Consider the following 25,949-nt stretch of genomic DNA (forward strand, 5'->3'; position numbering starts at 1 on the left):
TTAATGTCAGACGTGACTTTTAAAAACATTAACATGTTTTATTCATCATCATAACACCTGCGCGTATTAGGTGTTAAAATATCCCATGTTATGCAGTCGTGTATATGTCAAAATAATAGTTTCAGTTCCATACGAAATTATGCTGTCAGGAACGGACGATTTTTACTTTTAGCAAGGAGTAGCTAATTCGTAAAGGACTATATGAAAATGTATAGGGTTTCCCGTCGATAAAGAAGTCACCTCTGGTAAACTCTAAATTAAACTGAAAGTCTTGAAGGTGTGACTGACAACCCTTTCACATGTTTGCGCGCATGCTGTCACCTCCCTCCCCAGCAGGTAAGCCTGCAGGTAGCAGGAGGAGCGTATGGGAGCAAGGGGCGGAAAGGTTGCGCTGAGCTCACTATTTGCATAGACCGTCCATGGAACGAGCAACAAGATCGTGTTCGTATTGCGTTTAAGGAAGTTCTTCAATTTCGGGAAGGCTAAGATCTGCAGACTTGGGCAATTGTACCCTACTTACCTATCCAGCTAAATAGTGGATAATTCTCGATACTCGTGTGACTAGAACTTGCGGAATATATATATATAACATTTATAGGATAGCTAGCTAGCTAGCTATATTTCGCAAACGTCAGAATGTCTGTGCCACTCTCCCACGGAGTTTCGACCTACAGAACAGTGAGCGTATCTTCGGAAACCTTGCCGGGCACCGCATCGTCAACGGTCCAATACACCACCAATGAAAGCCCCTATTCAAGCTACCGAACCTTGGGCGTCCCAGTCTCCCCTGTCTCCCCTGTGCAGTACGCGGTAAATGGAGGCGCAGTGGACGGCAATGTTGTCTACGGGACTTTGCGCTACCTGGTTCCGGTCGAGCGGAGGGTTATGCCGACGGAATCCTACATGATCGTCAACAGTGCCCCCCAGATAATGGCCAACCAGGCCGTAGCACCTATGTACATACGGGGCTACAGTGTGAGCAGTCAGGATGGACTGGAAGTTCGGCAGCAGTCCGTTGTTGACGTTGAGGTGAGACCATGGCTTTATTTGGTTTATTGTGTACAGAGGGCACAGGGCACGCACACTCGCTTACACGGAACACCGATTGATGTGTGTTCCATGGAAGCGAATCTGATTCTCTGCCCTCTGTACAAGTTAGTGGTGAACAATAGGAATTGTGCTACAAAAAATACGTCTGAATATCGTATATATATATAAATATTTTTCTTTGGCTGTAACATTAGAATATATCTTAAAATGGATTATTCCAAACTTTCCCACAGTTTGACTTTCATTAACTTTGCCAATGCACAAAAAAAAGAATTACACCATGGCTCGGTGATGGCATGAACATTTCATATTTCCATATTTCATACGTCTCACTCGTTCCATTTTGCTGAACATCAGCACGAAACTTACCATTTGGACCTGGAGCTGCGTAAACGAAGTTGTTTCTCCAGGTGGAGGATGTTATGCTTTATGCAGGTCTGACAGAAGGAGCTCTCCTGTCCGCTCCCACCAGACCTCGTTAGCTTGCTGCACTAATTGCAGAAGCCACTCTTCTTAATTGTGTTATGGTGGCAGGTAATTCTTGGATTTGGTTTAGTTCAAGCCACAGCATCGGCTATCCCTTCATATCTTCAAATAAAGAGAGGATATGGCAGAAGAAAAAACAATGCACTTGAGGAAATAAAAATTAATCTGAAAAGGAGGATGGACTGTTGTTGTGGTATTTTCAAAAAATGCAGTGCATTTAACAATTACAATTTATTGGAAATTACATTTTTAAGGAGGAATGCTGCATATCATCCCCCCCCCCCCCCCCCCCCCCCCCCCCATCCACAGGTCAAATGTAAGGGGGAGTGAAGCCAACTAGATGTAACTTTAAGAGTTTATTTTTCAGAACATATGTGTAATTATAACGTGTGGAGGTGAGACGGGATTTAGAAATGTATTTCTTCACTGTAAACATTTGCCTGTAGGAATCAGATTTTGAAGCTGGCTTTGTGATAATGGTGATGTTCAGGGGAAATTGGGCTACATCATACCCTCATACCCAGCCTTGTATTACACCCTTTCACTGGAGCTACACGCTTTTGCCCTCGATACAACTGCTACAGCCCTGCCAAAAAAAGACTAGAAAGGGGTTTTCTGTAATTTGAACTTTTATTCAATTGCTCACAGTCAATGTGGTGCTGAATGCATTTTTATTCTTCAGAATTCCTGAAACAGCAGTTATGTTATTTTATTGAACTGCTGAAGCCAGCCGTAATGCTGGGTTCATATGCGGCACGTTGCGAGGGCGTGTTCTCTGTCCTAATCAGAGTTTCCCGACCTCCTCTAACGCAGAGTGTGAACGGGAAAGCGTCCTCGGTGGTGAGCCGCGTCTCCACTCCGCCGAAGAGCCCAGAGCCGGAGCCACAGGTGATGAGCCCGCACCTCACCTGCAGAGCTGCACACACCTGTGCAGCAACACACACCTGCACAGCGACACATACCTACACACACCTGCACAGCAACACACACCTGCACAGTCACACACACCTGCACAGCAACACACAGCTGCACAGCGACACATACCTACACACACCTGTGCAGCAACACACACCTGCACAGCGACACATACCTACACACACCTGCACAGCCACACACACCTCCACAGAAACACACACCTGCATGCACAAAGAGACACACACATGTGCTTAGACGTTATATAAGCTATGATAACCACACTGCCACACCTGTACACACAGATGTGTGTATATATACAGTGTCCTAGCAGCAGAAGCGTGTATACGTGATATCGCTGGAGTACTGCCTCCTGTTCCTCGGGCCCGTGTTGGAGGGAAGCGCTGTGAGGAGAACCCGTGGAACAGGTTGAGTGATCTCTGAAGGAGCGCTCCTCTGCCTGTGAAATGAGCCCACGCCCCTGTGTGCTGTGGCGCTCGTCAGACAGCCTTGAGAAAGAGTCCAGGTGTGGGATCCCACTCAAAATAAGGATAATGGGACGGGTGTAAAACCGTTAGCCGCCCTGTTTTATCCGTTTTACTCCCATGCTGTAATACCTGGTGCTACATGCAGCCACACCCGCGGTTTCATACACGGGGACGAGCCAGGTCTGTGGCATGTGTTCAGAGAGCGAGCAGGCAAAGCTCCCGTTTAGTCTGGTCTGCAGTAAACCACGAAGGCAACACGAGCTGCACTTCAATTATTCAAACGAATGGAAGGAAACTCAAGTCCTTCCAGTAATGAGGCTAGGCTAAAGCAGGCTAGGCTAAAGCAGGCTAGGCTAGAGCAGGCTATGCTAAAGCAGGCTAGGCTGACGGAGGCTATGCTAAAGCAGGCTAGGCTAGAGCAGGCTATGCTAAAGCAGACTAGCTGATCCTGTCCATGCAAATAAAAAGCTCTGTGGTAGAGCAAATTAACTTATCACACAAGCTCTGTTCATTTCCCCTCAAGCTGATTTGGCTTATTTAGATTTCGATTCTATGTTAGCTCTCTCAGATTAAAGTTTTAAGGGGTTATGGTGGAGATTACTATCGTGCTGAAACGGCAGACTTCAGAGGGACTGTTTTCAGATGAGCTCGTCGTATATCGTCTTTGTGCAGCTTAAAAAGTTTCACTGGCCCTTTAAAACATCCGTCCCCTGGGTCATTTTCTTATCAGTATGGGCTATTTTGAGCCTGTGTTTTGACATATGTGGTGCTGCTCTTGTAGTCATTTTCATGTCTGATTATCCAGTGCTCTACAGAAACCGGTATTGCAGAGTTTTTCCATGTGGCTTTTGCGTAACTGAGGGAATGAGAAACTGGTAAATCTCTCAGTCATGTGACCCCTAGATCGTGTTTTTAATCATACTGTGGTAATTGTGGGGACTGGGGTACTGGCTCTTTTGGTAATTGTGGGGACTGGGGTACTGGCTCTTTTGGTAATTGTGGGGACTGGGGTACTGGCTCTTTTGGTAATTGTGGGGACTGGGGTACTGGCTCTTTTGGTAATTGTGGGGACTGAGGTACTGGCTCTTTTGGTAATTGTGGGGACCGGGGTACTGGCTCTTTTGGTAATTGTGGGGACTGGGGTACTGGCTCTTTTGGTCATTGTGGGGACCGGGGTACTGGCTCTTTTGGTAATTGTGGGGACTGGGGTACTGGCTCTTTTGGTAATTGTGGGGACACACAGATGAACCCAAGTTTCTGCCTGCTTTGTGATACACTGCAGGGGACAGATGACGCTGATTAAAAATAATAAAATCATTGGAAGACTTGGAAATTGAGGCATCCTGTGAGTTTAGAGTCTGTCTGTTAAATATTAGGTTTGAAATCCGGTTACGGAGACTCATTCCCTCGCCCTATTGGAGGGTTTATTTTATGGGTCACTGTGGTTAAACGTGTTCTAGCGTGTGTGTGACCGTGCAGGGCTACGGGAAAGCAGTGACGGACTGAGGCAGCAGAAATGATCAGGTTAAGCTCAGGTTAGGCCCTGCTGTCTGCCATAGCTGTGTTTAAGGATAACTGTGTCCTGACCTGGTCTGCTTCGCTTAGTCCTGTAATGACTGAACATGTGTAATTCCTGATATTACAGAAAAAAAGATGTCTTAACATTATTTTTTCCATTTTATACCTCCCTTCCTTTATTTAAACATTATTTGGCGTTGGGACAAATCTGCATTCCTGCAAGTGAACATCATAACCCATACCTGTGCAGGTAGACCTAACAGTTTTTGTTAGCAGGGTGGGGTGTGGGGACACACCCAGGAATCGAATATCAAACACGGACTTTTCCTGGCTTACTGCCTGGAAAATGCAAGTGTTTTCTCTCTGTGTGCTGCGTTCCTTAGATGCATAGCTGGTTTACGGGTCTCGTAAATGGGCCTTCTGTTTTTCAGTTGTGAAGTTTTCACATTATAATCGCTCCTGGATCTGTGCACCTGTCAGTCACTTTTGTTGTTATGGGCAACAGTCCCCTGTGGCTCTTGCTGTACTTCAGCTGGTAAATTTCCAGATTGCTGGTTTGCCGTGCAGTGGCTCAGTTCACTCCACCCTTATTTCTGTGTCAACAGCATGTTAATGAGAAGGACACTCGGGGTCTGAAGACTCCTTATTTGCATATTCAGCCTTGAATGTCATACAGGAATGAGCTCATATGGACCTTGTAGCATATAGTCCCCCACATTGTTGTTTGTAGTTATGATAGTACCTTATTTCAGATCCCAGTTCTGGCTAGCGTACTGAATCTTTTGTTTTGCTCTGTGTGTGTGCCTCACTAACTCTCCCCCCCCCCCCCCCCCACCCCGTCACTACTTACCGTCTCCACCTTACCCAGTTCCCACGGAAACGTGGGGCCCTGCCCTTGCAGGCCAGTGATAAATGGTGACTGGTGTTCTGGCAGGGCGGTGTGGATAAAGCTGCTTCCTCCCGAAACTGGGAGTGAGGGCTCTCCGCGTTCCTGAGGAACAGCAGACAGACATGAGTCAGTGCTCTCATCTCCCCTGCATGGGTCTGGCCAGTGCCTGCTGGAGGAATTAGTGCAGAAAGCCCTTCATCCGTTCAGATCCGTGGGACAGTGCAGATTAGACGCTAACAATGTGTTATGGCCTCTCCTCATTTGCTAGGCTGTTAAAAGCCATTTCGTTTGCATCAGTAGTGTAGCATGTGAAGCTTCTTCACGTTCGCATCAGTAGTGAAGGATCTGCTTTTGTTGTGACAAGTTTGTGCAAGTGTGACTATGGGTGGTACAGTTCTCTGGGCCACAGTCCAATTTATTATTATTTTTACAGTTTTTTTTTTTTACTGTGTTCTCATTCTTGATTTGCATGGAGGAAGGATTAAAAACTGTTTTTCTGCAAAAAGTTTAATTTTCGTGGTGGTCCCTGTTCTATTTTTTTTTTGTGTGTGAATTTGGCCGCTGGACCGTTGGGTCCTTGAGCTTTTTGACGGTACTTGGATTGCCCTTGTTTTGAAAGCTGGCCCTCTTGCTGTCCTCCTGACCCGGTTCCAGCTCACTGCTCCGCTGGTGAAGCTGTGTGAAACTGACACCTGTCTGCTGTTCACACCTGGTCAGCCGAGACACACCTGCACTGTTCCCCTGCCAGCGATCCCTCTAGCCCAGATCTGCTGACCTGCTTTCTGCTCGTTTCACCCTGGTGCTGAAACACGTTCCTCATGAGGCACTAAAGAGGCCCAACATAGAGCCAAGTCATCCAATACCACAAACCCAACGCCAGTCAGATTTAGTTTCAGCCTTGCGGAAAATGGGAAGCACGTAATCCGAGGTCATGTCCTCTTGTCATTTTTCTCATAGTTTTGGGACACATTTTGTAAAGGAGAGCAGTATTAAGATCGCCTTTTTGCTGATGTAATTAAAAATTCAGAGTCACGGTGCTGAGCTGTGACTAAGGAATGAATAGTCTGTTTGTGTATCAGAATTCACATGAGATCAGAGATCACATGATATGGGCTAACTGAGAATGTTGTTAATGTTGACTCCCAAAATTTTCACATAAACCTGCATGTTACACCTCACGCGAAGGTGAGTTAAGGATAGTACAAGTATTGCAGCTATGTTGGGGTGTGGTCCACGTATCGGTACAGGTAATATTGGGGTGGCCGTTGGTGAGAGATCAGCCGTTCAGTTTGAATAACATATGCAGATGTGCGTTTCACAAACTGCAGACACAACCCCCTTGTGCAATCAGATCAAACCATTTCATACTGCATACATTCGTCACCAGACCACTCCCAGGGGTTTGGACGGGGTGCATCATGGGAAAATGAGAGCCCTTTTCCCTGCGTGGGTCCAGCGGGGCACGCTGCGATAGGCTGCAGCCCAAACTGAGCGGCTGTGTTGATGAAAGAGTTGAGCGTCATGGGAAGATGAAAGTGTGGAGCGTAGTGGGAGGAGCCTGCTGACTGATCGGAACTGCTTTCTCCACATTCCAGTGCGGTCTCAGCTCTGCCTCAGTCTCTGAAATTTGACTGTCACTGTACCCTCTGAAATCTCTCTGCAGTTCACCAGCTTTCACTATCAGCAGTGTCACATAAAACAATGACGTTTTCTGAATAATTAATGAATAATTAATTAATAATTAATGTTCTTACTGCCAACCTGGCGTATGTGTCATGTTCAAAATGGTGTCTTGGCTCAGATGGTTTAAGTTGTGAATGTTACTCCAAACAAAAAAACAGCCATTCAATGAAATTTGCCAAGATGTTAATTAGTCTGAGTTGTGGCTGTTGCACTATGTTACGTCTGTAGCTGGGAACTCAATGGAAAATGCTCATGTAATGTCTAGAGCAGGGCTGCCCAACCCTGTTCCTGGAGATCTACCGCCCTGTAGGTTTTCACTCCAACCCTAAAAAAAAGTCCCTCATTATTAAATGGGTAGACATCTCCTTAAACTCCAAATTAGTAGAATCAGGTGTGCCAAATAAGATTAGGTTAAGTGAAAACCTGCGGGACAGTAGATCCCCAGGAAAGGGGCTGGGCATCCGAAACTGTTGGAACAGGACGCTGTTTTGTCTAGACTGGGATAAGTTTGGATAAACGTATCAGTTTCGATGTTTTAAGCTTATTTCTTTGATTTATTTAGCTCCAGTCTCAAATGGCCTGTATGTGCCCTTCCCTCTGTGTTTGGGTCTGGCTCGCCTAATCGGGACATTGATGTAGAGAGTCTGGACTGTTCAGGTCTCCCGGACTGGGCTCCTTGTGTTGTCCCATGGCTGCTGGAGCACTCTGGCTCCCAGCCTGTTAATTGGCGACTGGATGGCATGTTGGCAGGGGCGTGGCAGCAGAGAAGCTCACGGTCGCTCGTTTGCCTCGTGCGTGGAATGCAGTCCTGCTGGCTCCTCCCCTGTCAGGCTGCCCAGTCCTGTCTAAACTAGCTGCTGGATTAAAGTGTAAAAACAGAGAATCACTTCGGGGACTTCATGCTGAAAACCCACTCTGATTGGCTGAGGCCCTGGACCTCATGCACCGCGTTCTGTTACCCTAAGGTGTGCGTGTTCTCCTCCGTTTCCCCTCATATCCTTTATCTGTGTGTACGGACGGTAATGCAGGACCAGACGCCTGTGTGGCACAGTGTGCGCGGGGTTAAAGTCGCCCGCTCTGGCTGTGGCTCAGCCGAACCGGAGCCCGGCTCCGGCATTTTGGCAGTACACAGAATGTAGCTCACCGCGGGGCAATGCCAGGTATACGCCCTTCACCCCGAACCCTGGAGAGCTTGAGTTGGAGCCCACTGGGATACCCCGGGGGTTCGTGTGCCTCCCCAGCCCCCCCCCCCACCCCCCCACCTTCGAGTCATCTTTTAAAAAGCTCACCAGTGCTTCCCTGCAGGAACGCCTACAGCCACCACGCTGTGTACGAGCATGCAGCCAGCTTTGCAGAGCTCCACCGAGCGTTTCACGGTTCAGTCAACAGTCAACTTGAGCATGACTTGGAAAAACTTGATGATGCACGTTACTGTCTGAGAATGACGAGTGTTAAAAGGACGATAATCCAGTTCCTGATCATTTTAACGATTGAAGTGAGATTGCCAATGATGTAATGTAATGGAGTTAATGGACAGCGTAATCGTATAGTAATAGTTTGCTCTATAAAATGATCATTTGCTTTTGTTTTGCACACAGGATCTGTGTTTAATCTGCGTCATTCACAGAAATATTATTATTGTGACCTCTCCAAAACAGAAGCACAAGCACCTGGATACCTTCCTCTTAAGTTAATGAACAAATGCACAGAAAGTCGGTTGGCAGAAAAAGCTATTGTGTGTCATTCATGTAAATAAATAAATCATTACACCCATAGGTGATCTGGGGTCAGTAGCTCTTGTGCAACAGATGAGGCCCAGTCCGCTGGAAAGCAGATTATCGCACATTCGGCAGCAGCAGCTCTACACACACACCCCACACACTGCACATCTACAGCCACATCTACACACACCCCACACACTGCACATCTACAGCCACATCTACACACACCCCACACACTGCACATCTACAGCCACATCTACACACACCCCACACACTGCACATCTACAGCCACATCTACACACACCACACACACTGCACATCTACAGCCACATCTACGCACACACACCCCACACACTGCACATCTACAGCCACATCTACACACACCACACACACACACTGCACATCTACAGCCACATCTACACACACCCCACACCCCACGCACTGCACATCTACAGCTACATCTACACACACACCCCACACACTGCACATCTACAGCCACATCTACACACACCACACACACACACACTGCACATCTACAGCCACATCTACACACACCACACACACTGCACATCTACAGCCACATCTACGCACACACACCCCACACACTGCACATCTACAGCCACATCTACACACACCACACACACTGCACATTTACTGCCACATCTACACACACCACACACACACACACTGCACATCTACAGCCACATCTACACACACCCCACACACACACTGCACATCTACAGCCACATCTACACACACCCCACACACACACTGCACACTACAGCCACATCTACACACACCACACACACTGCACATCTACAGCCACATCTACGCACACACACCCCACACACTGCACATCTACAGCCACATCTACACACACCACACACACACACTGCACATCTACACACACCCCACACCCCACGCACTGCACATCTACAGCTACATCTACACACACACCCCACACACTGCACATCTACAGCCACATCTACACACACCACACACACACACACTGCACATCTACAGCCACATCTACACACACCACACACACACACTGCACATCTACACACACCACACACACTGCACATCTACACACACCACACACACCGCTCATCTACAGCCACATCTACACACACCACACACACTGCACATCTACAGCCACATCTACACACACCACACACACTGCACATCTACACACACCCCACACACCGCTCATCAACAGCCACATCTACACACACACACACACACTGCACATCTACACACACCACACACACTGCACATCTACAGCCACATCTACACACACCACACACACTGCACATCTACACACACCACACACACCGCTCATCTACAGCCACATCTACACACACCACACACACTGCACATCTACAGCCACATCTACACACACCACACACACTGCACATCTACACACACCCCACACACCGCACATCTACAGCCACATCTACACACACACTGCACATCTACAGCCGCACCACGAGCAGAACGCCTCGTTCGCTTGCCCGCTGGAGTAATGGTGCGGGGAGATATTATATTTAACGCTTTGGCTTGTGCAGTCATTTCCATTCTTGTACTCGGGTAATAATATTGTGTCAGCCTCAAAAGAAAGGTGGCATCTCGGCGCGTTTTGACATGCAGGGAACTGAAGCGGCCTTCTAATTATGTCAGGTTTTTATTGCTTGTGCATTTTTTGAATGTGGCAGAGTGGTTAAGCCGTCACCTGGCTTTGCCCCGCGATCCGCATACTCGTTATTCCAGCTCCTCGCCCTCCGCAAACACCAGGTGATGAGACTGACAGGTCTTTGGGAGAAAAGTGGTTTCGCTGCTCAGGCCTTCAAGCGACGACATGCACAAACCATTACGCTAAAGTGGGGAGCTTCAGCGCGTCGGAGCATGTGGTGTGGGGCTGACTGGGCTGCAGTTCCACTCGAACACACACCTCCCTGCCATGTGGGGGCAGCAGAGCGCACTGCTGGGAGCCAAACCTGCTTGGTGAAGGAGATTCTGCAGATTTGGCACCAGCAGCTCTGTCCAGTCAGGATGCACATGCATTCTGCTTTCTTAGTTTGGTTTGTGATTGATCCAGAGTGTCCTGACACTCCTGTCCTGACGCCAGACACATAGTGTGAACTGGCAGCCCTGGTTTCAGCCAATCCATCTGATTACATCACATCACATGACATTCAGTTAGCATAGTCTTAGCATACAGGAGACACAAAAGCACAGCCACCTGATTAACATGCGAAACGATGGCAGACCGTGAGTAATGATGTCATGTGTTTAGTATAGGTACCACAGATGAGTACCTTTGTGATGGAGAATAATTCAGATACATCATTATGACTTAATTTGTAATTATGCAGTTCATTAAATTATTGCCTCACACCTTGGTACCACAGAACCATGTCATTACTTTTGCTGTGTTTTCATAATTACCGTTCCACAAACAACAACAACAAATTATTATTATTATTATTATTATTTCTCCCTGTTTCAGGGACTGAAGTTTGTGTGTTTTGGGTCCCTGTGACTGAAGCTTGTGTGTTTTGGGTGACGCTCTGTGTCTCTGAGTGGTGTTTTTGCTGCTTGTTTTCCTGCGGGTTGAGGAGGAGGAGGTGGTGCAGGAGGAGGAGGAGGAGGTGGTGGTGGAGCCGGTGGTGCAGAGGGTCTCCAGAGTGTCGGTGAGGACGGAGGTCCCGCTGATCGAACCCCAGGCCAAGCTGGACACGCGCTTCTTCGGCGAGCTGCTGGCGGACATTTACCGCAAGAACTGCGACATCCACACCTGCGTCTCCGAGCACGTGTCCAAGATCCGCGGGCGGTAAGGCTGAACCCCAAACCCTGGGCTTATTATACCTGAACCCCAAACCCCGAGGTCAACTAAGGCTGAACCCCAAACCCTGGGTTTAATTATACCTGAACCCCAAACCCCGAGGTCAACTAAGGCTGAACCCCAAACCCTGGGTTTAATTATACCTGAACCCCAAACCCTGAGCTCAACTAAGGCTGATCCCCAAACCCAGAGCTGAATTAAGGCTGAACCCCAAACCCTGGGCTTAATTATACCTGAACCCCAAACCCCGAGGTCAACTAAGGCTGAACCCCAAACCCTGGGTTTAATTATACCTGAACCCCAAACCCTGGGCTTAATTAAGGCTGATCCCCAAACCCAGAGCTGAATTAAGGCTGAATGCCAAACCCAGAGCTGAATTAAGGCTGAATGCCAAACCCAGAGCTGAATTAAGGCTGAATGCCAAACCCAGAGCTGAATTAAGGCTGATCCCCAAACCCAGAGCTGAATTAAGGCTGATCCCCAAACCCAGAGCTGAATTAAGGCTGATCCCCCAAACCCAGAGCTGAATTAAGGCTGATCCCCCAAACCCAGAGCTGAATTAAGGCTGATCCCCAAACCCAGAGCTGAATTAAGGCTGATCCCCAAACCCAGAGCTGAATTAAGGCTGATCCCCAAACCCAGAGCTGAATTAAGGCTGATCCCCAAACCCAGAGCTGAATTAAGGCTGATCCCCCAAACCCAGAGCTGAATTAAGGCTGATCCCCAAACCCAGAGCTGAATTAAGGCTGATCCCCAAACCCAGAGCTGAATTAAGGCTGATCCCCAAACCCAGAGCTGAATTAAGGCTGATCCCCAAACCCAGAGCTGAATTAAGGCTGATCCCCAAACCCAGAGCTGAATTAAGGCTGAATGCCAAACCCAGAGCTGAATTAAGGCTGATCCCCAAACCCAGAGCTGAATTAAGGCTGATCCCCAAACCCAGAGCTGAATTAAGGCTGATCCCCCAAACCCAGAGCTGAATTAAGGCTGATCCCCAAACCCAGAGCTGAATTAAGGCTGATCCCCAAACCCAGAGCTGAATTAAGGCTGATCCCCAAACCCAGAGCTGAATTAAGGCTGATCCCCAAACCCAGAGCTGAATTAAGGCTGATCCCCAAACCCAGAGCTGAATTAAGGCTGAATGCCAAACCCAGAGCTGAATTAAGGCTGATCCCCAAACCCAGAGCTGAATTAAGGCTGATCCCCAAACCCAGAGCTGAATTAAGGCTGAATGCCAAACCCAGAGCTGAATTAAGGCTGATCCCCAAACCCAGAGCTGAATTAAGGCTGATCCCCAAACCCAGAGCTGAATTAAAGCTGATCCCCTGCTCTCCTATGGCGTGGCACAGAACTTATTTACAGCAGAAAGCACTTTTTCTGCAAGCAGACTTTATGTAGTTGTACAGGATATGTTGGGTTTCATTAAGTATAGGTTTTTGCTCTGTCATGCTGCTCAGCTTAATGTGTAAAACTAACACACACCCACACACACACCTGTGCAAGCATACACACACACACAACTCACACACACTCACCTGTGCACGCACGCACAAATGTTACTCCTCAAACGGTCTGTTGCTTAATTGCAACTCTTGTTTTATTGCCGTCTGTAACCCTTGGTTATTAACTGGCTGCACTGTACTGGAGAGATGGTTTATCTGCAGTTATTGTTCACAGGGTTAGTTTAAATGTGTGTTTTGTTTGCGGTTATTGCTGAAGGGGTTAGTTTAAAGGTGTCTTTAGTATGCGGTTATTGTTAAAGGGGTTAGTTTAAAGGTGTGTTTTGTATGCGGTTATTGTTAACAGGGTTAGTTTAAAGGTGTGTTTTGTTTGCGGTTATTGTTAACAGGGTTAGTTTAAAGGTGTGTTTTGTATGCGGTTATTGTTAACAGGGTTAGTTTAAAGGTGTCTTTAGTATGCGGTTATTGTTAAAGGGGTTAGTTTAAAGGTGTGTTTTGTTTGCGGTTATTGTTAACAGGGTTAGTTTAAAGGTGTGTTTTGTATGCGGTTATTGTTAACAGGGTTAGTTTAAAGGTGTGTTTTGTATGCGGTTATTGTTAAAGGGGTTAGTTTAAAGGTGTGTTTTGTATGCCATGTACGTGCGTAACTGTATGGGGGCGTGTCTCAGCCTGTCCTTTTGGGCTGCAGAATCCGTGGAGGATTCCTGCAGTGTCAGTGTCTTATGTGCTTGTTAGGGCGGTTTTGACGGCAGTCGGTGGGTTTTAATGTGCTTTAGTGTGAAGTGTGTGTTTGTGTGAAAAGTGTGTGTGGGGGGGTGGGTGGGGTTCATGGAGCTTCTGGCTGTCAAACTCAGTGCTTATGAAACGCTGAGTCACGCCCCTTTCAGCGAGGCCACCGTAGAGACGTGTGACTGGAATAGCAGCATTACTGCATCTTTAAGCACCATTCTTTCAGCAGTGTTTGATATGAGAACGTCATGCCGCAGACACTCTCTCTCTGATCCTCTTCAGCCGCCATGAAGCTAACATAGATATGACTGTACTTTAGTGTGTGCGATTGCCTGGTTGTTGTGACCGTTGTTTGGTGTGTAGGAAGAGAGTATATCTGCACACTTTTTCTGCTCCCAAGGTGATTTAATGGGATTCAACGTATCGACCTCAAAGGTCTTCGTCAGGTACATCAACCAGAACACGTGACTTGTGACATGTACCCAGTCACATGTTCTGGTTGATTTACCTGACGAAGACCTTTGAGGTCAGAACGTTGTACCATTAAATCACTTTGGGAGCAGAAAAAAAGTATGCGGATATACTCTCTCTTCTGACTATTTTTTTTATCCTGCACCTGTCGGAATATTTTGGATGTGCATGCATTCCCCCGGACTGCTTGGTTTGGCGTGTGCCTTTACCTGGTTGTCAGGACAGTGGTTTGGCGTGTGCCTTTGCCTGGCGGTTGGGACAGTGGTTTGGTGTGTGCCTTTGCCTGGTTGTCAGGACAGTGGTTTGGCGTGTGCCTTTGCCTGGCGGTTGGGACAGTGGTTTGGTGTGTGCCTTTGCCTGGTGGTTGGGACCGTGGTTTGGCGTGTGCCTTTGCCTGGTGGTTGGGACAGTGGTTTGGCGTGTGCCTTTGCCTGGTGGTTGGGACAGTGGTTTGGTGTGTGCCTTTGCCTGGTGGTTGTGACAGTGGTTTGGCGTGTGCCTTTGCCTGGTGGTTGGGACAGTGGTTTGGCGTGTGCCTTTGCCTGGTGGTTGTGACAGTGGTTTGGCGTGTGCCTTTGCCTGGTGGTTATGAATCGTGTTTCTGTCGGGACCGCTTAGAATTCCGGTCAATGATGTGGCAACGTGTGTCCGAGAGATTGGCTGATGAAGCCGCGTGCTCCCCCCCTCTCCCTTTACGTGTTCCATGTCGGTAGCTCCTGTCTGGCTCATAAATACAAGAGGAGTCCTATTTTCTGTCAGTGTACTGTGCGTGTAAATCAGGGCCTGTGTGGGTAACTGCTTGTCTGTTTGATTTGATTCAGATGCTTTGGCCTTTAATGCATTGCAAACTTTTCCTTTTGCCATTTTCAGGAAACAAACCTTTGACCCCAGTGACTACAAGGTATGGAGGCTCCACTTCTGACAGTGTGTTTTATGGACATTTTATTTATTTATTTATTTATTTAATGACCGTGTTCCCCAGATTCTCAGGTTGAATGGCCAGTATTTACCTGTCAGTTTTGCTCTTTATCTGTTCTCCGCAGGTGAGCAAGGAGGAAGTTGAAGCTTTGATCCCAGATGGCCTGTCTGAACTCACCAAGCAACAGATCCGGTACCTGCTGCAGGTAGGCCAGCGGAACAGCTGTTAGGCCAGGTGTCTGACCTGGGCATTCGCGCATCAGAGTCCGGTGACTCCCATACGACCGGCTCTGCTCCTGTATAACACCACACCCTCCTCACTCTTCCTCAGACCCGTATGACTGCTGATAACACCATGAGACTCCTCCTCTCCACCTTCAGCACCCTGAGGGAGGAGCTGAGCCACCTGCAGGGGGACCTGAAGGTGAGCACCTCCGTCCTCGCACACACGCACACACGCACACGCACACACGCACACGCATACACACACACACTAACACACGCACACACGCACTCACACACGCACACACGCACACACACACTGACATGCACACACATACACACACGCGCACACACACACACACACACACCTGAACAGGTGAGCACCTCCATCCCCATACACACACTCACACACACACACACACACACACACACACCTGAACAGGTGAGCACCTCCATCCCCATACACACACTCACACACACACACACACACACCTGAACAGGTAAGCACCTCCATCCTCACACACACATGCACGCACGCACATACACACACACACATACTCACCTGGCGCTCCATATTAACTTTGGGCATGTAGATGAGTTAAATGATAACTGCATGGCCATGATTTTTGTGATATACTGCAGCAGTTAGACTGTTCATGGATGAATGAATAAATGAATGGGTGAGCGAGTGGGCGAGCAAGCCTCTTGGTGCTGTGTTCAGAGCCTCTCTCTCCTCGCAGCGGCTGGAGAGCGAGAAGGAGGAGCTGGAGAGGGATCTGAGCTTCAAGGCGGACCAGGCGCAGCAGTACGACCGGCTGCTGGAGTCCGTGCGGGAGAACAACCGGCAGCTGCAGGTAGACCCCACACCTACCTTCGCCCTGCCCACACACCTCTGCCCTGCCCACACACACCCCCGCCCTGCCCACACACACCTCTATTAGAGACAGACTGATCAATGGTGGTTTATTAGAGACCGAGACGGATCTGATGGAGGTTTATTAGAGACAGAGACGGATCTGATGGAGGTTTATTAGAGACAGAGACGAATCTGATGGAGGTTTATTAGAGACAGACGGATCTGATGGAGGTTTATTAGAGACAGAGACGGATCTGATGGAGGTTTATTAGAGACAGAGACGGATCTGATGGAGGTTTATTAGAGACAGAGACGGATCTGATGGAGGTTTATTAGAGACAGACGGATCTGATGGAGGTTTATTAGAGACAGAGACGGATCTGATGGAGGTTTTTTAGGGACAGAGACGGTAACGCTGCCGTGTCCCGCAGGCCTCGCTGAAGGAGAGCAGCGCGGCCCAGAGGACCCTGGAGACCCAGCTGATCAGCAGCCGCAGCAGCGACTCGTCCCTCGACTTCCGCGTGAAGGAGCAGGACGGCCGCCTCAAAGCGCTGGAGAAGGAGAACGAGATGCTGCGCCAAAAGGTCCCGCCCTCCACCCCGCCCCCACACCCCTCCCCCACGCACCCTGACCCCCACCCCCCCAGCTCCACCCATCTTCTCCTAGCTCCACCCTCAGCTTCGCCCCCACCCACCCTTATCCCCACTTGAGACCTCAGCTCCTGAGCGTGAGCATAAGGTTGTGTAATGGTGAGACCCATTCTGTCCGTCGCCCTGCGCTCTGTCGGCCTGTTTCTGCGCTCTGTCAGCCTGTTTCTGCGCTCTGTCGGCCTGTTTCTGCGCTCTGTCAGCGCTCTGTCGGCCTGTTTCTGCGCTCTGTCCGTCTCCCTGCGCTCTGTCGGCCTGTTTCTGCGCTCTGTCGGCCTGTTTCTGCGCTCTGTCGGCCTGTTTCTGCGCTCTGTCCGTCTCCCTGCCCTCTGTTGGCCTGTTTCTGCGCTCTGTCGGCCTGTTTCTGCGCTCTGTCAGCGCTCTGTCGACCTGTTTTCTGCGCTCTGTCGGCCTGTTTCTGCGCTCTGTCGGCCTGTTTCTGCGCTCTGTCCGTCTCCCTGCGCTCTGTCTGCCTGTTTCTGCGCTCTGTCTGCCTGTTTCTGCGCTCTGTCTGCCTGTTTCTGCGCTCTGTCTGCCTGTTTCTGCGCTCTGTCTGCCTGTTTCTGCGCTCTGTCTGCCTGTTTCTGCGCTCTGTCAGCGCTCTGTCGACCTGTTTCTGCGCTCTGTCGGCCTGTTTCTGCGCTCTGTCGGCCTGTTTCTGCGCTCTGTCCGTCTCCCTGCGCTCTGTCTGCCTGTTTCTGCGCTCTGTCTGCCTGTTTCTGCGCTCTGTCTGCCTGTTTCTGCGCTCTGTCTGCCTGTTTCTGCGCTCTGTCGGCCTGTTTCTGCGCTCTGTCCGTCTCCCTGCGCTCTGTCGGCCTGTTTCTGCGCTCTGTCCGTCTCCCTGCGCTCTGTCGGCCTGTTTCTGCGCTCTGTCTGCCTGTTTCTGCGCTCTGTCGGCCTGTTTCTGCGCTCTGTCCGTCTCCCTGCGCTCTGTCGGCCTGTTTCTGCGCTCTGTCCGTCTCCCTGCGCTCTGTCGGCCTGTTTCTGCGCTCTGTCGGCCTGTTTCTGCGCTCTGTCGGCCTGTTTCTGCGCTCTGTCGGCCTGTTTCTGCGCTCTGTCAGCCTGTTTCTGCCCTCTGTCGGCCTGTTCCTGCGCTCTGTCGGCCTGTTTCTGCGCTCTGTCAGCCTGTTTCTGCGCTCTGTCAGCCTGTTCCTGCGCTCTGTCGGCCTGTTTCTGCCCTCTGTCCGTCTCCCTGCGCTCTGTCGGCCTGTTTCTGCGCTCTGTCGGCCTGTTTCTGCGCTCTGTCGGCCTGTTTCTGCGCTCTGTCGGCCTGTTTCTGCGCTCTGTCGGCCTGTTTCTGCGCTCTGTCGGCCTGTTCCTGCGCTCTGTTGGCCTGTTTCTGCGCTCTGGTATCTGCAGCAGGCCTGAGCCTGCATGTCCGCAGGCTGTCGGCCGCCTGGCCCGGCGGACTCCTCCACAGAAACCTCCGCGTGTGCCGGAACGCTTCCGGTGTTTGCGGGCGGATTACCTTCCGCTAATTTACCCCTGTGCCCCCCCCTCCTCGCCCCCTGGCAGAACGCGATGTGACAGGGCTGCTGTTGCTGTTAGCGGTATGGCGCTGCGGTTTGGCTCGAGTTCGGCTCCAGCGCTGTCACAGTCAATCACTTCACTTCCTGCGTTGCGTCTGCTCACTTTACCAGAGCGGTGGGAAACCGCGCCGTGAACCGTCAGTAAACAGGCGGCTAGCACGGCTAGCTCGGCTAGCATGGCGAAGTGAAGTATTATTTAATGTTCTGCAGTTTGGACGTTTGCCAGCGAGACTTGCATAGTTAGAGTTTTTATTTCTGATTGATTGACAGTGTGACCGTAGGCAGTGCGCTGGAGCTATTTGAGTTACGTGCGTCGCTCAGGGGTACAAACGGCACTGCTTCACCTGGGAGTCACACCACGCCCTCAGAGAACAGCTCTACTGCACCACACTGCTGCACAGTCCGTGTAGGGTGTCTGCTTGTGCAGAGAGAGCCTTTTATGTTTGTTCCATGTATTTTTTGACGAACAGTTTTGCCCTGGGTGAATTCCATGGGCATTACAACCATGTTAGAAAGACTCTCCAACAGAGAGCATTCTGCAGAACAATGCCATACATTACTCTGCACTCACACTCCCATGATCCTCTCTACCCTCAGCCTCTCACTCCCATGATCCTCTCTTCCCTCAGCCTCTCACTCCCATGATCCTCTCTTCCCTCAGCCTCTCACTCCCATGATCCTCTCTTCCCTCAGCCTCTCACTCCCATGATCCTCTCTTCCCTCAGCCTCTTACTCCCATGATCTTGTCTTCCCTCAGCCTCTCACTCCCATGATCCTCTCTTCCCTCAGCTGGCCGGACAGGGCAGCAGCAGTAGCGTGGCTCTTCAGACTAAAACGGAAGAGCTCTCCAGGCACTACGATCAGATGCTGAGCTCCCTGAGAGAGGAGAAGGACAAGGAGATGCAGAATCTCAAGGTCAGGTGAAAGTCGGGGACACAGTGCTTATTTACCTCACTGGGTGTTAATCTGCCTTTTCCACTGCTGTTATAGAGGTAAAAGCAGCATGGAGCTTTTACCACACTGGGGTTTATCCACATATCTGTTTAATACATACCTGTTTAACATATTCCTGTTTAGCACATACCTGCTTAACACATACCAGTTTAACACATACCCGCTTAATACATACCTGTTTAACACATACCAGTTTAACACATACCTGTTTAATACATACCTGTTTAACACATACCTGCTTAACACATACCAGTTTAACACATACCCGCTTAATACATACCTGTTTAACACATACCAGTTTAACACATACCTGTTTAATACATACCTGTTTAACACATACCTGCTTAACTTATTCCTGTTGAATGCATTAGGCAGTGCGTGGGGGGGACCAGCACATGTGCTTGTGTTGAGTGTCTCTTCCTGCGTGCTCACACATGGTTCTTCTGCGTACTGCAGGCTCAGATGATGAAGATGCAGACGGAGTATTCCTCACAGTCCTCGGGCGACCGCAGCCTGCAGCTGCGCATCACGGAGCTCATCAGCACTCTGGAGCAGCGGGAGATCATCATCAAACGGCAGGAGGAGGTGCCGCTCGCGCCACGCCCGCCTAAGCTACGCCCCCTCCACCACGCCCCCTCCACCACATAGCCATGGCCCTCCTCAGCCACATAGCCACACCTGTCCTGGTTCCCCCTCTCTATAGTTTACCTGTCCTGGTTCCCCCTCTCTATAGTTTACCTGTCCTGGTCCCCCCTCTCTATAGTTCACCTGTCCTGGTCATCCTGCTGGTTTACCTGTCCTAATTGTACCTGTGTCTTGGTGAGGGGTGATAGCCAGCTTAATTACCCCTGAGGCTCACGGAAATGTTTTAACTTGCTCAGAATTCCAGTACTGGTAGGTGTATCTCAGAAGCCATCAGTCTCTTAAGTTTCATCATGAACTGTCTTGTTCTGTTATTCACTGATTTGTTTGAACCAATCCAGCTTTAGCAGTTAGACACACAAACCATGTCAATTTTAACCTGCTGCAAGCTTGAGGCCCTGATTCCTGGCCAAGATCTACCTCCTCAGCCAAGATACTCCACTAAAGGAGATCTGTCTCATAGCCCACATCCCTCTCTCTACAGGAGATAAAAAGGCTTAAAACGGTTGAAAAGACTGACAGCTCCAGCTCCAGCTCCAGCTCCAAGAACGTCACCGTTGTCACCAAGCGGTGAGCCTGAACAGGACTCCTGTCTAACAACGACCACAATACCTTTCACCAAACACCTTGAAGAGTCCATTACATTTACCACAGTGTTTTTCTAATTAAATAATTTCAGTTTGTGTTCATTAGAATTCTGTGACCTCCAGGTGAAGCACATACCCTCACTCTCTGTGGCTGTGCCCCCCCCCCCCCCCATCTAGGTATAACACCAATTACCCCATCCTGGGCCTGCTGAGTGATGACTACAAGTATGAGGCCCCAATAAGGGAGTCCAGGACTGTCGTCTTCGAGAGCTCAAGGAGGGTCTAAAATCAGGTACAGTGGACCCCTCGAGAGCTCATGGCAGGTCTGAAATCAGGTACAGTAGATGCCTCGAGAGCTCATGGCAGGTCTGAAATCAGGTGCAGTAGACTCATCAATAGCTCATAGCAGGTCTAAAATCAGGTACAGTAGACTCATCAATAGCTCATGGCAGGTCTAAAATCAGGTACAGTAGACTCATCAATAGCTCATAGCAGGTCTAAAATCAGGTACAGTAGACTCATCAATAGCTCATAGCAGGTCTAACATCAGGTACAGTAGACCTTGATGTTTTCTAGTAAAGTAAACTGACTTCATAAATTCTTTTTTGGTAAATATTTAGCACTCAAATAAGCTATTGTTCCGACTGTGTGCTTTGTAGACCTGTGTTGTCACCCAGCACAGCTATCTTTATAAAATGGAGGAGTTATGTAGGAAGAGGTTATTTTGCTATTTTGCTTCCCATGGTGAAACAGTGGAGGCGGGGGGGTGATATTTCTGATTTTTTTAAATGCTCTCAACTTTCAATGGAACTTCAAAATTTAGATTTTAATCTGCCCATTTCTAATGTACCATGGACAATGATGGGAATGTGAGTTTATCTAAAAGCTGGTGGTGTCATGAGCTCGGATTCTGCAGGAATAATGTTGAAAGCTTATTGGCTGTGCACTGTACAGACCTTGGGGTGACATAGCTAAGAGCGGTTGTCTGGCAATTGGAGGGTTGCCAGTTTGATCCCCCGCCCTGGGCGTGTCGAAGTGTCCCTCAGCAAGACACCTAATCCCTAATTGCTCCCAATGGTACCTAGCTGATTGGTACCTTGCATGGAAGCCTTTCACCGTTGGTGTGTGAGTGTGTGTGTGAATGGGTGAATGAGAGGCATCAATTGTAAAGCGCTTTGGATAAAAGCGCTATATAAATGCAGTCCATTTACCTTTACCAGTGTGCAGCAGCAGTGCTGTAATGACCTATTGTGAGCAGCAGAGGGCACTCATGGACTGCATTAGAGTGACATGGTATTAGGAGTGTTCCTAATCATCAGTGTAAATAATCTGGTGACACTGCCTGTGCGTGTGCACGTGCACGTGTGCTTGTGTGTGCTGTTTTATTATTGAGCAGGCAGTCATTCCAGGTACTTAATGGAGCTGCTTCTTTCTTCACAGGAGTGAGCTGCAAGAAGACTTTGAAGTTGGGCCTTCCCTCTACACCGACTCCAACGCCCTTTCCCCTTTACCTCTCCCCCTCTCCAACTCTCCCCCTCTCTCCCTCTCCTGCTTTGCATTCCTGTCCTCAGTCCAGGGTTTTTTTTAGGGGTTTGGTGGTTCAAGACCCTAAAATCTTTGATGTGGAGGTGTCCATGTGTGGGGTGTCTGCATGTGTGCGTGTGCGTGCAAGTGTGCATGTGAGTGTGGTGTGTGTGTGTGTGTGTGTGTGTGTGTTTGTGTATGTATGTGGTGTCTGTGTGGGTGTCTGTCTGTCTGTCTGTCTGTCTGATTGCGAGTGCGAGTGAGCGTGTGTCTGTGTCTGTCTGTCTGTCTGTCTGTCTGTGAGTGTGTGTGTGTGTGTGTGTTTGTGTATGTATGTGGTGTCTGTGTGTGTGTCTGTCTGTCTGTCTGTCTGTCTGAGTGCGAGTGAGCGTGTGTCTGTGTATGTATTGTCTGTCTGTCTGTCTGTGAGTGTGCCTGTGCGTGTGCGAGTGCGAGTGTGTGTGTGATGCAGTTCTTCGGGCAGGAGAGCACTCTGCTTTGGATGATCTGATTATTACAGTAAACAACCACAGCAGCTTCTATCAGGTGGCTGCAGCACTGAAGCACCAGAGCCCGACTAGCCCTGTGTCCCCCTCCCTATGCTCTCAGCCTGCCACCAGGTGGCAGCACCTGTGCATGTAAATACTGCCCTTCAGCATAGAAAACTGTCCCTTTGGTATGAATCAAAATGTCATATTAATGCTGATGTTCTCTTTTTGCATTTTTGCTCCTGCATATTTACATTTACTTTGGTAATGGTATAAATGTTTCTTCATGTCCTACATTGATCATTTTTATGGCAATATTTTGCATACTTAAGTGGTGAATTGGCAGATTTTTTTTGTAACGAGGTGTTGGTGTGGGGGTAGGATGCAGGTGTATTGGTGTATGTGGAGGCCTCAGGGGAAGGTTATATGGTTTTGAGGAAATACATATAAAATAGAAACTGGAGATTATGGGTCTGAGAGGCACCAGAATGGAAGATTATTTGAACCATTAAAGGAAGAATCCTCAATTTCAATGAGTTTTGGATATTAAAATAGTAAAAAAATTTTGAATCAATGTGATAAAACAGATTTTTAAATTAAAAGCATTTAGTGTAAAAAGACGTAAGCGTGAATAAGTGCAACAGAAATGTAAAAATTCTCTGGAATCCAGAAGCCGTGGGTGTGAAGGCTGGGTACTGTAATGCCTCTGGGACAGGTGCAGTGTGCACCCACAACTCACTGGCTTCAATCAAGGCTCGCTTCAGCAGCATGTTAACCTTACCCTTCATACACATGAATGAAAGGTAAATGTGATCGCAGGTCACTATGAATCACAGCTTAGCGGCTAAATCACATAGAGCAGTGCGGTAAATCACATAGAGCAGTGCGGTAAATCACATAGAGCAGTGCGGTAAATCACACAGAGCAGTGCGGTAAATCACATAGAGCAGTGCGGTAAATCACACAGAGCAGTGCGGTAAATCACATAGAGCAGTGCGGTAAATCACATAGAGCAGTGCGGTAAATCACATAGAGCAGTGCGGTAAATCACATAGAGCAGTGCGGTAACAATGATTCTGGTTCTGTGCCTTCTCGGTGATGTCACACCTTTGCATTCCTGAGACTAACCCTGATGTTCTCTGATTCTGTAAGTCACTCTGGATAAGTCTGCTGAACAAATTTAAGATCGTCTGTGAAGGGAAATCGACTCCTTGCTGGTGTGTCTGACCTCTGGACTGCTCGTGTTGCTCTTTTGTGGATGTGTTTGGTCAGCGAGGAATGAAGAGCAAGCTGTGTTGGATATTGAGGAATTATTATTTAAAAACATAAGGAGCATCTGTTAAGGCCATAACCTCTCATCCTCCTCATGTCCAGCAGAGGGCGCTGCAGTGCAGAACAGCCAAATCCACACTAGCGCTGCAGTGGCTGGCTGGCAGTGTTTGAGATGCACTGAGCTGTCCAGAGCTGTTATAATTAGAGCTTCAGTAATGTATCAGGATAGCTGGTGTTGTTTTTTTCATAATTGAGTGACCTGTCACCTGGCTACTTTTGTTTTCTGGGTCTTGTAAACCTTTCCTTTCTGACATTTGTATTTTAAATAAAAAGTTTGCAATTGGTATCCTTGATCCATTGCTTTTATGTGCTTATGTTTTCAAGATGGTTTAATTTTTTATGTTTAAGCTAAATAACAGAGTATCAAAACTCAAGTTCCATTTTCAACCTAAAACAGCTGATATATTAAGAATGTTCTCCTGCTTGTGGAATCTCGTTACAGACGGACTGCTGGGCTTTCTGGCCTGGCTCAGACTGGGTAATTTGGTTATATATGATGAAATAAGAAGATCAGGTTGCATCTTCTGCCATGAACCTTAAATCATGATAAAGATCGTGCCCTCGGTTGCATGCAGACGCACAGCCGTAGTTTTAATGTGCTTCTGAAGCAGCAGAGATGCACAACGGTTCGGCCGTAGTTTTAATGTGCTTCTGAAGCAGGAGCGATGCACAGCGGTTTGGCGATTTTGGCCTCTGTGACTTCAACAACAGTGCTAAATGCCGGAGTGTGATGATGCAATCACTGTCAGAACTGTGTGCAACAAACTCCACATTCAGCACCTGCCTGCTTACACAGATACGCTAGCGTGCATGCTAGCCTGCAGCAGTGCTCATCTGTTTACTATATATTCTATGGGTGCTGTACTGTTGGGGTGCAGTATTTGGGGTGAACACACTGCTGTATTGTTGGGGTGCAGTATTTGGGGTGAACACACTGCTGTATTGTTGGGGTGCAGTATTTGGGGTGAGCACACTGCTGTATTCTGGGGGTGCAGTATTTGAGGTGAGCACACTGCTGTATTCTGGGGGTGCAGTATTTGGGGTGAGCACACTGCTGTATTCTGAGGGTGCAGTATTTGGGGTGAGCACACTGCTGTATTCTGGGGGTGCAGTATTTGGGGTGAGCACACTGCTGTATTCTGGAGGTGCAGTATTTGGGGTGAGCACACTGCTGTATTCTGGGGGTGCAGTATTTGGGGTGAGCACACTGCTGTATTTTGGAGGTGCAGTATTGGGGGTGAGCACACTCCTGTATTCTGGAGGTGCAGTATTTGGGGTGAGCACACTGCTGTATTCTGGGGGTGCAGTATTTGGGGTGAGCACAATCTGCCTCTATCTGTACAGGCCCGTGATCCAGGCCTTTTCTCCTAATTATGCGTTTAATCATTACTGTCTGCATTCTCGCCTGTGTGTCTGACCATAGACACCACGGCCGTCTTTTTTCAGGACGCAGAGTGAAGTCTGGGTGACCGGAGGGCCAGAGATGTCCTCCTGTGTCCTGATGGGAGCTGAGCGGAGCGAGGGCAAATAGTGGCGGGTTTGTCTGGATGAAATATCCGCTCTTCATGAACTCCACGGCCTCATGTTTGCATAGCGGCTGACGGAAGGGCTGTGAAATATGTTTAGGAGGAGCTGCTGGGGGGGGGGGGGTTGTTTATTTAGTGCTGCCTCCTCAATATAAAATAATCAGGTTCTCTTAAAAGTTTGTATTTTTGACCCAAGAAAAAAAAGAAAAGGAAAAACCCCACAGGTACTGTTGCTGAACCAAGTACAGGTTGAATGCACAAACATGTTTTGATCCTGCTTGTGAAAGTTTCAGTTGCAGTTATGTAAAGTTGCAGCAGAAATGATGCGTTCGGCTGACCCTGAGGTGTGAGGCAGATGGTAGGGAGGGAATCTGAGGTCTGTTTCTGTGGAAGGTTTGGTACAGTATGAGCTCTGTTTCTGTGGAAGGTTTGGTACAGTATGAGCCCTGTTTCTGTGGAAGGTTTGGTACAG

General features: G+C 48.7%; 1 protein-coding gene across 2 annotated transcripts; it reads left to right on the plus strand.

Annotated features, from left to right (window-relative positions):
• Positions 1-322: 322 nt before the first annotated feature.
• pof1b (POF1B actin binding protein) lies at positions 323-22,350 on the plus strand. Of its 2 annotated transcripts, none has more exons than XM_035434201.1 (13): positions 323-1,029; positions 2,350-2,424; positions 11,369-11,580; positions 15,123-15,153; positions 15,296-15,376; positions 15,502-15,594; positions 16,133-16,246; positions 16,680-16,832; positions 19,214-19,339; positions 19,835-19,963; positions 20,505-20,590; positions 20,785-20,899; positions 22,048-22,350. In XM_035434201.1, the coding sequence occupies exons 1-12, from the start codon at positions 637-639 to the stop codon at positions 20,891-20,893; spliced, it is 1,602 nt and encodes a 533-aa protein (XP_035290092.1). In that variant the 5' UTR covers positions 323-636; the 3' UTR covers positions 20,894-20,899; positions 22,048-22,350. The 2 variants fall into 2 exon arrangements, with proteins under 2 accessions (XP_035290092.1, XP_035290091.1); XM_035434200.1 differs by having other exon boundaries at positions 11,366-11,580; positions 22,048-22,349.
• The last annotated feature ends 3,599 nt before the right edge of the window (positions 22,351-25,949 follow it).

Source organism: Anguilla anguilla, chromosome 9 (assembly GCF_013347855.1).
Source record: "Anguilla anguilla isolate fAngAng1 chromosome 9, fAngAng1.pri, whole genome shotgun sequence".
NCBI lineage: Eukaryota > Metazoa > Chordata > Actinopteri > Anguilliformes > Anguillidae > Anguilla > Anguilla anguilla.

Coding starts and splice junctions, on each gene's coding strand:
- pof1b (XM_035434200.1), top strand. CDS start 637: ATGTCTGTGCCACTCTCCCACGGAGTTTCGACCTACAGAACAGTGAGC. Junction 2,425..11,365: donor GCCCAGAGCCGGAGCCACAG/GTGATGAGCCCG, acceptor CTGCGGGTTGAG/GAGGAGGAGGTGGTGCAGGA. Junction 19,964..20,504: donor TCATCAAACGGCAGGAGGAG/GTGCCGCTCGCG, acceptor CTCTCTCTACAG/GAGATAAAAAGGCTTAAAAC.